General features: G+C 34.0%; 1 protein-coding gene and 1 long non-coding RNA gene across 2 annotated transcripts in view; one reads left to right on the top strand and one right to left on the bottom strand.

Annotated features, from left to right (window-relative positions):
• The window catches only part of LOC149796001 (uncharacterized), a 199,533-nt gene that overhangs the window by 66,367 nt on the left and 118,765 nt on the right, over positions 1-14,401 (top strand). The window contains exons 6-7 of the mRNA XM_089965923.1: positions 1,075-1,169; positions 11,834-11,995. Of these exons, the coding sequence (XP_089822049.1) occupies positions 1,075-1,169; positions 11,834-11,995 (257 nt within the window). The remainder of the gene's footprint in view (positions 1-1,074; positions 1,170-11,833; positions 11,996-14,401) is intronic.
• LOC149796002 (uncharacterized) overlaps positions 1-14,401 on the bottom strand; it is a 72,060-nt gene that overhangs the window by 26,093 nt on the left and 31,566 nt on the right. Inside the window, exon 2 of the long non-coding RNA XR_016422475.1 lies at positions 7,520-7,568. This is a non-coding gene — a long non-coding RNA (uncharacterized LOC149796002). The remainder of the gene's footprint in view (positions 1-7,519; positions 7,569-14,401) is intronic.

The following is a 14,401-nucleotide window of genomic DNA, read 5'->3' as shown; positions in this document are numbered from 1 at the left end:
GAACTGATACTCAGAGGCCAAGTCCCAAGGGCCTGGAAACATTCCCTAATGCAGATATTGTCTACAGAACTGATACTCAGAGGCCAAGTCCCAAGGGCCAGGAAACATTCCCTGATGCAGATATTGTCTACAGAACTGATACTCAGAGGCCAAGTCCCAAGGGCCTGGAAATATTCACTGATGCAGATATTGTCTACAGAACTGATACTCAGAGGCCAAGTCCCAAGGGCCAGGAAACATTCCCTGATGCAGATATTGTCTACAGAACTGATACTCAGAGGCCAAGTCCCAAGGGCCTGGAAATATTCACTGATGCAGATATTGTCTACAGAACTGATACTCAGAGGCCAAGTCCCAAGGGCCTGGAAATATTCACTGATGCAGATATTGTCTACAGAACTGATACTCAGAGGCCAAGTCCCAAGGGCCTGGAAATATTCCCTGATGCAAATATTGCCTGAAAATCTTTATCATCTTTTCACACCTTGCTACTATATCTTCTCATGGAATGTGGATCTCAGGTTGGATCAAAATATTTTCCAAGGTGAAGAAATTATCCTGGGGATAATAATATTGGCTACACCTATAAATTGCCCCTTTTGATTTTCATCAAATGTAGATTCATTTACTTTATGGGGATATCAAGTTTCAATGTTGATATGCAGGGTGGAGATACACCCATTTGCACCTTGCTCCTAGCTGATAAAGTCAGCTTGTCATATCCTGCAACTGTGTGTTATCATTTGGTGGGGATTTCAATAGTTTCCAAGATTTGGCCCTGTTAGGTTCTACCACCTGCCTGCATGCCCCCAGTTCCTTCCCAGGGGTAGAGATACTAACTCTAAGTTTTAAGTTTCTAGCTTTAATGATGTATAACTTTTTCTTTAGTTTTTTTATTGCAGTGTCTCTAGTTGCAGTGGGTGGATAGTGGTCATAGCTTACTTTGGGTCAGTTAGTTGTATATCAGAGTTTAGAGTTTATGTTTTCAGGGATTGTGTAGGGCAGTAAAATCCTCTGCCATCGAGTCGTCATATTTATGATTTTATTGTCAGTATATTTAATGCTCCATTTTAGGCCTGACAACTATGGAGATTTTGGAGAAAGACCTGAAAATGGTTTCTGGTACCAGCATGACAGTTGCCATGTCATCTGTATCAGTAGATATGCAGGTATTATACATTTTAGCGCAGACATTCTATTTACACATGTTCTCTGTATGGTAGAGTGTATAATGTTATGACATCAATCTGCCCTTCCATCTGCACAATAATTTTAGTACTCAGTCACAGACTTTGAGCAAATAATGTGGAAAGCTTGCACTTGAGACATGAAGAAATTAAATTATTATGAGGGTTAAGGTAAATATCAGAGTAACTTGAAAGAAGACAAGTAGTTTCCTCACAATATCTTTTGTTCTAGATGAAATTTTAATTTGGGACCTTGATCAGACTTTATGGATGGCTTGCACATGGGGTAAGATAAAACACTAATAGATTATGAGTCACAGGTCAAGGTCACAATAAGCTAGAAAAGAACACACTGGTGTCTACATAGTAAGCTTAGATCTGTACCACTTTCAGTGACCAAACTTTGTGGTTTGCTTGCATATGGTGCAAGAAAGAAACACATTTATTTTGGGGTCAAAGGGTTGAAGTTCATGGTCACTGACACAAAAATTATTCTGTATAATGACATTACTTACACACTACTTGATGACACGAAACTTTAAAAAGAAGGAAGTATGCAACATATGCTGGGTTAGACAGCTTTAAGGTTAAGGTCAGAATGACATAAATAAAAACAGCCTGCTCTATCTTCTTGGAGCAATATTCACACACTGTTTTCCTTCTAATCAGTACAGTTCTGAGACAGCCATGCCCTTTTCCTGTCTGTACACAGTTCTGTTAAACATGTGGCAAGCATATGGTCTCTTAAAATATTATTTGTGTCATCCATTAATCTTTCTGTCGTGAGGGTCATTGTCTTGCCAGTATTTAAAGCAAGACAAATGTATCACTTATCAGTACTGGTATTGTCACCAATAATGTAATTTTTCACTTTCATTATTGCAAGTAGCCAAGATAAAGCCACAGATGATACCTATAAATACCCTCTCCCAACAAAATAATTTGTATGTTAAGTTTGACATAATTAATCATTCCTATTTTAAATCAATCTAAAAACTTCATACAGATTTTACGATTGATGTATTTTATTTTACTGATAAGAATATCATTATGCAGGTGCATATATTTTTACAGGTTAAGGTACTGAGTCATGTGTAATGAAATAATACAACAAAATAAAAGACAGTAAAGCAACAGTGAAATTTGTCCTTTGTATATAGGTGTCTTTTCTAAAGAGTAACCTATCAGAAGCTCTTAAGTATTTATACAGTTATTATGTAATCAGTGAATTGCCATTTCCAACTCATGCCAGTGTAGCTGCCACTGATTTACACCCCACTACACTGTAATATATAGATGTTGCAAATAGAGTGAAACCCAAGCTGCATTGCTGTATGATGATATACCTAACTGATCTATAACCCTTGGAGTTAATACATGCAGCAGGCCCTTGGGAAAATATAATCAACAATTTTGCCAGGTAGATGCAAGTTGTATCTATGGAATTGAGAGTAACTTACACACGCCATTGCGGTGATAGAGCATATTTTTTATGAATTACACTCAACTGCATTCTACATCAGTACAAGTTTAACATGGTCAGTCCGCTATGAGTGTACAAACTGTGTTGCTTTCCCTTACAACAAGTTGGCACTTAAACCAAGATTTACTGTTAAAAAATATCCTGAATACATTTTTTGAAAGTCCCATACATTTGTTTATTTCATCAAGAGAGTATGTGCACTATAACAACTTTGATTAAAGACAAATGTTAGAGTCATCAATGGGGGCCCCGAGTAGCCGAGTGGCCTAAAGCGCTCTCCGTTACGGATCACTGCCATCTCACCTCTGTCTGCGTGGGTTCGAATCTAGGATTCGGCTAACGTTGGTATGTTAGAAAGCTGGCCAGTAGCTTCTCGTGGGTTGCTGGTTCTTCCTGGATTCTTCCTCCACCATTAATATTGGCTGCCATGCATAGCCTATCGTGTGCTGAAATATGGCATTAAACCTCACAACAACAACAAGAATCATCAAGTTGTGACAAGATATACTAATCCTTTGCAGTGACAGGACTGAAAAACGAAGTGTGCTAATTCCACAATAGACAGGTGACCATTATGAAAGGAATCAAATGGGGATTCTTGAAAGTGTTCCTCATTGACAAGTGTCATTCATATGGGAGTATCTATAAAGTCATTTTTCACTGCATTGCAAACAAGAAAACCTCCACATTTAGAAAGCAGTCATGTGCAGTAGAAAGCCATAAAGATTATTTTAAAAAAACATGATTTAAACTGTAATTACCTTTCTTGCTCGTCTTGGTACTGTATAATGTTATCATTGTGCTTTCTTGCAAGTAGGTTTGGTATATATGTAGCTAATGTGACTTGAATGATAAATGTACCTTTCATAATGCTTTAAGTGGGAACATTAAATATGCCTTTTCTTTAGTGAACATACTCTCTGTGAAAAGGGTATAAATTGGATATCAAATGCCAGAGTGTTTATAAAACCAGCTGAGAACTAAACTTTATTTGATTTACATTTTTTCACATTAAATACTAATAACTTTTGCAACATGCTTTCACAAGCTTTGTTGTCATGATGTATTTTATGTGGAGGAACAATGAGCACTTACAAAGTCCATATACCCAAAGCAGTGATCTGGGACCAGAGAGGTGCATAGTGAGTGTCTGTACACTGCTATCTGGGCCCCTTGTCTATGACAGAACCAGAACATGAGATCAGTAGCCCATTAGATTTTGTATCATAAGTTGTACCTGTCTTATAGGAAATGGAAATAAAACAAGTGTTATGTTTTACCATAAAATTTATTCTCAATCATGGCACAGAACTTTTAACACGTGTATGTTTTAAAAAAATTTGCATTGGCAGGCAAAGACTTCACTGATAATGCATGTTATCTTTGTAACCTGGCATGAAAACATCTGTACAACCTCAGAGTTTGCAAACATAACTTTACCATGTTTAGTAAAATGATCTACATTGTTGAATGGCAGATTGTGCTTTCCTGCAAAACGTTCAGACAAATTCTCTGCAAGTGCCATGTATCTACTTTAGCTTGAGTGTTAAATGGTGCCAAAAAAAGTAAATGTGTTTGTTACAGAAGAATTGCTCATATGCATTGGTGTCTGCATTTACCTGGTGATATAATTTATTCAGGCATATACTGTCTTAAAATCCACTTTGTATGAAACACACAATGCTAACTCAGGACTGCTGCCACTTGCCAGCACACACTTGATCTCTGATTTCCAAGCATTGCTGAATTTGTTGTAATATTTCTTAACCTGTGTTTTATTTAGCATTAGGAGAAAGTGGGCATTTCAGCTTTTTGACATGAATTGACCAAAAGAAAGATAATAGGTTTGCTTCAGTATTCATCTTAGAAAAATCAAAAGAATTATAAGTTTTTCTGCTGAAATAATTTGTTGGTCAGTCTCCTTTTTGTCTCACCTCTGCCAAAGGTGAGCTGATTTTTAATCAAAGAATCAAATGCCATTTTGAACCAAGTTTTATTCCCATTATAACTTATAGCACCTCAAAAAAGATCCTAAGACTTGAAACTTGCCAAATTACAACAGATTGGTAACAAGTTTTTTGAGCTTCTTGTGTATACTTGTTGGACGTGGTTTCATGGTTCTTAATCCAACTACCTTGCATGATTGCACTGTTGGAACAGTTTCAATCCCTAATGGACTGGTTTTGGCTGGTTTCTGTAATTCGTTGATAGAACACATACAAATACCATTTTTTTAAAACAATTATTACAAATTTAAAAAACAAATCTCTTAAATTTAAAAAGCAGTAAATTTCAGATATAAAATGATATCAGTGGTAGATGGTGTTTAAACAGTTTTTGTGTCATACTACTGTTACAATCACATGTATGTCCTCAGTATCACATGTATGTCCTCAGTATCATATGCATGTCCTCAGTATCACATGTATGTCCTCAGTAAGCCAGAAAATAATACCAACTATTTTCTTTTTTATAAGCCTTGGTAAGCATAAGATTTTTAGTGCCCAAACCTTTCGTACATTCATGAAAATATCAAGTCAAGTGTATATGCTACATGTATTTTTACACGATGGAGATTGAGTTTGCATAATCCTAAATGTAATTTCTGTTTTGTGATTATGTACCTACCATGTATTATTGATGCTGTAGAAGCAGGCAACTTAAATTACTGCTAATTCAGTATTTTTTATTTGATACCTATTTTTGTGGATTTCATTAATAACAATTTTTTCCTGTTTTATATCAATCTGGGGGAATCCATAATGTGAGTTTGCAGGTGTTTTCAAATATAATTCAAGAAGAATTATTTATTTAAATTATTAACTGGAATTGCTAAGTGCTTATTGACTTTGGATAAAGACATTTTAGAAATATTAAGAAGTCATTTAAAGACATTATGGATTGCATCACTGTGGTACATTGGGGCATCCAATACTATTGGACTTAATTCTGTACATTCTGTACATTTGGACTTGTGATAGGACATTAAGGATTATTTGAGATTTACTTTTCAGTACTGTTACTCTAAAAGTTTCACTTTCTAATGTAGAGAAAAAAACATATTTGCTTTTCTTTCTGTTATGTAGTTTAAGACCTAGAGCCATAACAAACCACATCTCCAAAACATGGATTTAAGGACTCAATGAACACTGATAATTCTTTCTAAACAGTAGAATCTCTTGCCCAAATTATGAATAGAAGGACCCTTGGTCATTCTGTGTCAACAGTAGAACCACTTTCCCAAAATATAAATTTAAGCACCAAATGAACACTTATGATTCTGTGCAAACAGTTGAACCTTTTCCCCAGAAAACAAATTTAAGGACCAATGAAAATGGCTGTTTTCACAAACCCACAAAAAATACCAAACTGTCAGTAATTGGTTGCTACTGAGCTAGTCAGACTTACCTGCTGCAGAAGCAGAAAACTTTGACTAGCTGGGTGGCAACTACCCATCTTGTATGGATATTTATGTCCTGCTGTAAAATCACATACTCTAACCAGCTCAGCAGTTTAAAGCATGCAGTTTTTGTGCCATGGCCTTTGTTGTAACTTTGGGCTTGTACATTCTGCTTAACTGCAGAAGCTGTTGGTTCTAGTTCGTCTGGAGATAAGGTCAAGTGAGCTTATAATGGTCATGTGTCAGTTGTGCATTGTGATTCATGTGCTGTGCTTCTAACACTTGTTATTTTAATTTTTCAAAATGATATTTGACACACAGCTTTCGGGTACAAAGGCTTTCAAAGTTTTGCCAGTTCACTATCAATATCATATGGCCACTGTTACTAAAAATATCTTTATCAAAAACCCTTTGAATCACATCAAACACTGCTCTGCCTTCAAATATGTCCACTATTACTAAAAAAATATGCCACTTATTAAGGAATAACCTTTAAATGACTTCTTGTCCAAACCTGATAGAAAACATGAAGACCTTTCAAGTTTATACAAATGATGATGATCTTGCAATCAAATTTGGGCAGTTAATTTTTTTAGAAAAACCATTGAACAACTTATTGTCAAAAACTGCTTTACTGAATTTGATTAAATTTGAAAGAAAGCATCCTGGCATAGAGAGCTTTCAGATTTATGCATCTGCCATCAGGAATGGCCAATGTTACTAAAAATAAAAATAAGAACTTTACTGTTTTTCCAAAACCTCTCAGCAGAATTTCATAATGTTTGACAAAGTATCCTAGCTTGAAGACCTTGTAAATCTTTACAAATAATGCAGATCCACCATCAAATATGGCTGCCTTTACTAAAAATTTAAAAGAAAACTTTAAACAACTTCTTCTCGAAAACTTTTCGTTAGAATTTGACCAAATTTGACTCAGAGCAGAAAGCATCCTGGCTTGAAAACCTAGCTGATATATCAAAATAATACTGATTCACCATCAAATATGGTAGCCATCACTAAAAAGATCAACCTTTAAAATGACTGTATTTTTTTTATCATTTAATGTGACAATTTTAAATTTAATTGGGTTTATTTTTGTGTTCCAAGACTTTTAATTTCCTGGTAGTTAAGGTTGTTTTACACATAATACTACACAAGACATGTTGTTTAAGTAAGAGCAAAATAGGCATAAGTAGCATATTTTCATATATAGCATCAATCTTAATGCCCAATTTTATTGAGAAAATAAATCATACATGTTGATATAAAATGGAGAATGGAATTTGTACAAATGCTCATTATTGTATTAAGCTTCCACTCTTCAATTTCCTACTATGCATAGGTTTTGAAGTATAAAGAAAACAAAAAATTCCCAGATTTTCCTCATTGGTAATCCAGGATATTTTTAAAAAAAAGACTTGTTTGTCTTTGATATTGTTAAAAGCATACCTGCCTAAATACTGCTAGCTGTGCTCAGTTTCTGGGCTTCAGAGGTAAACTGGAAAAGAAATGAGCTGATAACTTTTTTGAAAATGTTATATATATATATATATATATATATATATATATATATATATATATTTCAAAGTTTTTGTTGTCATCCCAAACCACAAATTTAAAGACCCAACAAAAATTTAGCCACACATGATGATGACCCCCCACCCAATTTCTTACTTTTCTTTCATTCTTAGAGATTAACAAAGCAACTAGTATTTAGTAAATCAGTGTAAATACTGTAATCTGATAATATTAGTTTTTTCATGTGTGTATGTTTCATTTTAACACTCTGAAATAAAAGAAATTATAAAGCATTTTATTTTGTTTCAATGCACACTTAATGATAAGTTATCTGGTAACTGTAATTTCCACTCACTGGTTTAAATCAATATGTTAAATAAGTAAGGATAGGGAGAAATGAGAAAAGCATAAGGTATTCAAACACTGGTAATACTGAAAATGAAAAAAGAATAATAAAGAACACTAGCATATGAAAATTAAATTTAATACTTATTCGACTAATCCTTCATTTGTGTCAACTGTTGTTGAAAAATGCAAATCTCCTAAATGCACATATCATTTGATCCATGCATTTTCATTGCAAAAGAACAACAAGCTGTAAAATACTAGAACTACTAGAACTAATACTTGAAGCTCTATTATTAAAGAAACACTATGTATATACACTAATTACAGCAGAGTATTAAAGCTTGCACTTCAATGATTTTCAGACAAAGCCATGGTATCAACATTGTTTCAATCAAATCTCATGGTACACACAATTGCTTGTCAGGTAAATAATCATTAGATCGCAGAATTAAACAAGTCCAGCTTTCTCAAAACAATTGATAATTAGCTCCAGTCTTTCTATCAATTATCCATTCTGTGTGATTTGGCTTAATTAATGAGGTTGAAAGGTTCACTAATATAGTACACTAATCATCACCAGTAAAGTCTTCCTTTTCCTTTATAGCCTTCATGACATGTTTAGCATAAAGAAAACATTTATTAGCATTCCATTTGTGGTAGTGCAATTTTATTAATTCTTCTTGTCTTTATTTATTGTCAGTCTAGTGCTTGAAGTTGGCTTGTACATGTGGCAGGCACAAACAAAGAAGTGATCCCGCTGTCTTTCAGTTTGGTTAGCATCTTCATACTTTAGTGATGTTGGCTTCCTTTGATGTTTAGCACTGAGTTGAAAACATGGTGTAATTTATTGATATTGACAGGTGTTTTTTGTTCTAATAGAGGTGGTAGTATCGTTCAAATATTGTTGGCTGTGTCTGATGTTATTCACTTAGATGAATCACAATGTAAGTATTGAACTTGTCATGTCTTTAGTTCATGCTCATGTATGTAGTAGTATTATTTTCAACTTTCATGTGACTGCCACTAGCGTCAGCATAGTTTTATTTTTTGTATTTATTTCAGGTATTTATGGATGTTAAACCAAAAACTTAAATGCTTACGAATATGACAACTTCAGATTGGCAAAACTCAGAATTTAAATACCCAAGAAATTTAGATTTTTTTCACAAAATCCAAAAATTGAGCCACAAAAAAAAATTTATTCTATAGTATTTCACGTTAAGAATCTGGTGTTGCTTACTTTGGCGAGTTCATATTCCCTACTTTAATAACTGCTAAAGTTGTGTATTTTGGACTAGTTCAGCTCATTTTTCAAGTGTGTAGAAGCAGACATTATAATCAACTGTCTGCTTCATATATTGCATGATTTCCATAATCCACATATAAGGAAATTTCAGTCGCAATGCATGAAAGTAGGATAGAGGTATGCCAGCATTTTCTCTGTGGTGCATATTGCAGATGCAAATAACTGCATCTTATACCTGTCCCTCTTTCAGAAGTACATAAAATCTGCATAGTGGAACCTATGTTTATTCAAATGATGCTAATCTAGCTTTAAATATGACCACTGTTACTAAAAATAGAACCCCTAACAACTAAAAACACCACTTAACAGACTTCGATCAAGTCTGAGAGAAAGTGTACTAACTTGGATGCCTTTCAGAGTTATACAGATAATGTTACTCCACCATGAAATATCTTGGGGTAAACAAAAAACAATTTGAAAAACAACTGCTGAACAAAATTAGACAAACTTTGACAAATATCATCATGTCTTAAAGGTCTTTATATGTTGGACAAATGATGCTTCTTTGCCATTAGATATGAAGTAAGATGCAAAAACTTCAGCAACCTTAAAACTGTTATTTTCATAGCAAATGTAATCAGCAGTATTGGAAGAAATCTCAACAGAAAGCATGCTGCTGACCCTGATTTCATGTTCTAGTTATATGGGAAGCAAGCTGTGGCAAAAGTATTCAGGATCTAAGGGTTTTGATTATGCAGAGTTATTCCCCTTGCAGAAAAAGTCTAAAAATGTCCAAATTATTTTCAGAACACAAGATTCATAAATTTCAGTTGAACAAGTTCATAAAAGAACAAAATAGTACACAGTATTGATTATGATGAATAATTTAAAGTATAAACAGAAAAAAAAATATATAAAAAACCAACAGAACAAGTAATGCTTGATAATGAAATAAAAATATATTTAGAAGACTAGATAATGATTACTAGTGTTTGACTCCAAAGTAGGAGTAATAGGATTGTTTCCCACACCAGGCCTAGTTAGTTTCTGTGTTGTATCCTTGGTCAAGGCACATTACTCTCAACTGTCTGATAAAAATACAGATAATCCACTAGGCAAAACATTTTAAAGTGGTGTTTGGTCCATCCAAACTAGAAATGTTATTGTTAATCTCTGATGCACATCAGTAATGTCTTTTTTGACTAAAGAAAATGCTGTGGAGAACTATCAATTGCAGTGTAGACTCTTGATTCTAGAACTAAAAGCATCTCTGATGTACACTATTAAATGTATTTAAGTATCAGAATTTCTTTGCATATTTGTGTACAAGAATAAAATCTTCTTTTAAGGCAAATGTATTTCATAAATCATGTCTGAACTTTCTAAATTTATTTGCAGAAAATTATTGCTAAACACTTGACCACTCTGGTAATTATTGAATTTTTCAAAGCAAGTTTGATAAGTTTATATTAACAGAGTTTGACAGTTGCTATTATTGCTATATTAAAGTTCCAGAGCTTGTGTTATTTATATTTTATCACATGCTTTATGTATTGTTTTAAAGCATTCATACATTCGATGCCATAACTCACAGATTTCACATTTTTAGTTGTTTAGTAGAAAGATGTAATAGCCATATATACAGTCATCCAGAAGCACTTGCAATTTAATTAATAAGAGCAATGAAACCCTTGACTTTAAAAGAAATTTGAGAAAATTGATGGAGAATTGAGTTCAGTCAGATGGTGAGACTCGACTGTCCAACCACATGGACATGTGAGCATCTTAGCTCACTTGGACACAGATCTCACTGGTTTCCGAATTGGGAGGGTGGGGTGCGGTAAGGACAGACCCATGCATTTAAGCTGACTGCACAGATTAATTTTCCTTGTAATGCCAGGTAGGTTCATATTCTGTAAAGGTGGTGCTCTGAACAGTTATTAATTAGAACTAAGTCCTAAGGGACAGGGAGAGAACCAGGGGACAAATGCTGGTTGTATAAATGGTTTGTCCTTTTCTTGCAGAGAAGATTATTCACTGTAGCTTCATGCCTTTCTTTCCCCTCTACAGTTTCAATACATGGGGGAATTTGCATTCACAAGCTGGCATAAATCAGCCAACCAGGTGAGGGGGCCCTGAGTGGCTGAGTGGTCTAAAGCGCTCTCTGTTATGGATCACTGCCATCTCACCTCTGTCTGCATGGGTTCGAGTCTTGGATTCAACCAAAGTGGATATGTGAGAAAGCTTGCCAGTAGCTTCTCGAGGGTCGGTGGTTCTTTCTGGGGAATTCCCAGTTTCTTCCTCCACCATTGGCTGCCATGTATAGCCTATCGTGTGCTGAAAACTGGCGTTAAACCCTACAACAACAACCAGCCAGGTGAGCAATATCATGTCCATTTGGGCCTTTTCCTTGAAAACTCCTTCCCAGTAAGTATATAAATGATAATTAATTTCTGCATGATTATACAAAAATTAAAGTTATGCATGGTTTGCAATGTTTAGATGTTTGCAAGAACAGTTGCAAAAGAATGTGAACCCATATCCTTGTCTATTAATTCAAACTTCACTGTGACATTTTGACAGATATTTGAAATGTTCAATGTATGACAGATTGCTTTTGGTACTTATTGTGGCATATTTTGATCTTGAAGGAATTACTAAGCCGAGATTGCCTGACATCAGACTTGGAGACATTTTGCCAGCAGAAGGGCTGTCCTGTGGTAGTGGTTATGTCAATCACTGCAGCAGCAGATGAGGACAATATTTATCGCCAGCTTGCAGTATTCTCAACAAACAGAATATTCAGGGAACAGGTAATATTACTTAATGTAGTTTAGTCTGTGTATATTTAAATACTTGGGTAATATAAATAAGCACTTGTTGTAATTTAGCCAGTATATAATAGAATATTCATGGAAGAGAAATAATTATTTAATGCAATTTAGGTTATGTATAACACAATATTCATGGAACAGAAATAGTTAATGCAACTTAGCTAGTTTATAATAGAATATTCAGGGAACTGAAATAACAATGTTTGTTTTCAGATACCATAATATTTTGTGAAAATAATAATATTTTAATGCCTTGCAACTTTTAGATGATGCTGTGCAGTAATCTTTTTCCAGAACTTATGTTTTTGAACATGATCTAAGACCTGGTGTTATGTTTTCAAGTAAAAGTCTCAGTTTATTTTATTGCTTATTAAACTGAGATGAAGTTCGCTTCATTTGGTCAGCAGTGTAATGTAATTATGAATTTACCAATCAGTACCAGTACATTAATTGGAAATCCTTTGTGTCACTTGTCACAAAAATTTAATTTGTTGTCATTTAGTTAAGAGTGCCATTTGGTGCAGGCTGCCACTTGTACGCCTGTTTTATAAAAGAGACCCAGCATGTGGATCAGATATGTATATGATCTTGAATACATTGGAATTTCATTCTTGTATTAGTTTCTGTTATGTTGTCTCACTCGAAACCCAACTGATAGAAATTATAGTTCCATTGATTTGTGAAAACTTTCAAAAGTTTGCAGTGATAATTTAGAGAGCAGTGCTGTCAAAGCTGCAAACATTTTACAGCAGTTACCACCAATAGCTTTTTATTTTATATCGATATTTCTAGTAAATTTTCAGTCTAAATCTGGAAGGTCTTAATCTGGAAGGCTTTATAAATTCAAAGCCATTGTTGAACTAAAAACTCAGTTGTTGTTACAATGTAAAATATAATTTTCCTATGTATGTATGTATGTATGTATGTAGTGGGGGGGGGCACCATCTTACCATGTGAATAACATGTAGCAAGGTCAGTCATTCTCAGAACCAGAGGCAGAATTTTCAAGATTATCTCAGATAGTTAGTTGCCTATAATGACACTTGCACAGACTGAGTTGTTTCGCTCAGATTATACTTACTCTGATGCCATTTACTCCAAGCACAATCAAGTGGTTATGTTTTTTAACATATGTTGACCACCATCTGATTTGGTTTAAGATTGATGCTAGCTGAATTATATTGAAGTTGATTGACGAAAGATTTAATTTTCTTTAATAAAGCGATTATGGCTGATCAGTTGTCCAGATGTATCAAGACATTAATTTCTTTAAAGATAAAAGTATCACAAGTTAACCACCTTTGATGTTTCTTGACTAATATCACTCTTCAGCAAAATTTAAGTAGCAGTGTACATATTTTGAGAAAAAAACAGCCATGTGGAGTTGGGGGAGAGGCATATATTTTTATTTTCCCGTTTTTGTTTTTTGGACACCAAATGAATAATTTCATATGTCCAGGCAGCCAAAATGATGACTTTTTACCATCCAATAATATGCAGAAAATATGGTATTTTACATAGTTTATTCTGTATAACAGAATATTCATGGAACATAAATGATCCCTGTAAATTTAATCGGTGTCTAATGGAATATTCAGAGAACAGAAGTAACTCCTTAAGGCAGTCAACTTTTGTAAAATCCATGTTTCAGAGGGTTCAAAATAAAGTCACATTAGACTCCAGCTGACTGACTATAGATTTATTACTTGACTTTCTCTGCAATATTGATATGAAAAGAAGAATAGTTTTCATCATTGCATTTATGTTATAACATGGCTAATGGCAAATATTCTACATTTTTAGACAGAAATATATGTAATGAATAATTAAAAGATAAAAATTCAGTGCGAATTATGAACTTGAATGCTAAGCAATGAAATTACAGATTGAGACAGAGTTCTTAAATATATCGTTACTTTGACAAGTATTCAGTATGTGATTAATATGCATATGACAATTAATCGAGATTGATGTAAAGAAATATTACAAAAATCATGTATTCTTGGAATATTCTTTGATCAAAAGTAATGAATTTAACACTATTTACAGTCAGGTAAAATAATACAAATGTACCTGCAAGTATAGGTATGAAAATGAGTCTTGTTTTTATGACGGGAAGAAATTGCATTTTTACGTTATAACTTGGCTGAACAAAACATTTTTATTTCACATGCACATGAACATGAAGAGGTACATGCTCAGGGACTTGTCACTTACTTGTTATTTACTGGATGCCTGATACCAAACAATAGATAAGACACAATATATACTTGCAGTCATCCTCTAATCTGGAAAACTAACATCTGCAACTAATATCTCTGGGATTATACATAAATTAATTTTGAACAGATTATGACATTAAAACCATTTGAAATAATTTGTTGT

The sequence above is a fragment of the Sinohyriopsis cumingii genome, chromosome 7 (genome assembly GCF_028554795.1).
Source record: "Sinohyriopsis cumingii isolate HCF-2022 chromosome 7, ASM2855479v2, whole genome shotgun sequence".
Taxonomy (NCBI): domain Eukaryota; kingdom Metazoa; phylum Mollusca; class Bivalvia; order Unionida; family Unionidae; genus Sinohyriopsis; species Sinohyriopsis cumingii.
This window is presented reverse-complemented; position numbering and strand designations above follow the sequence as displayed.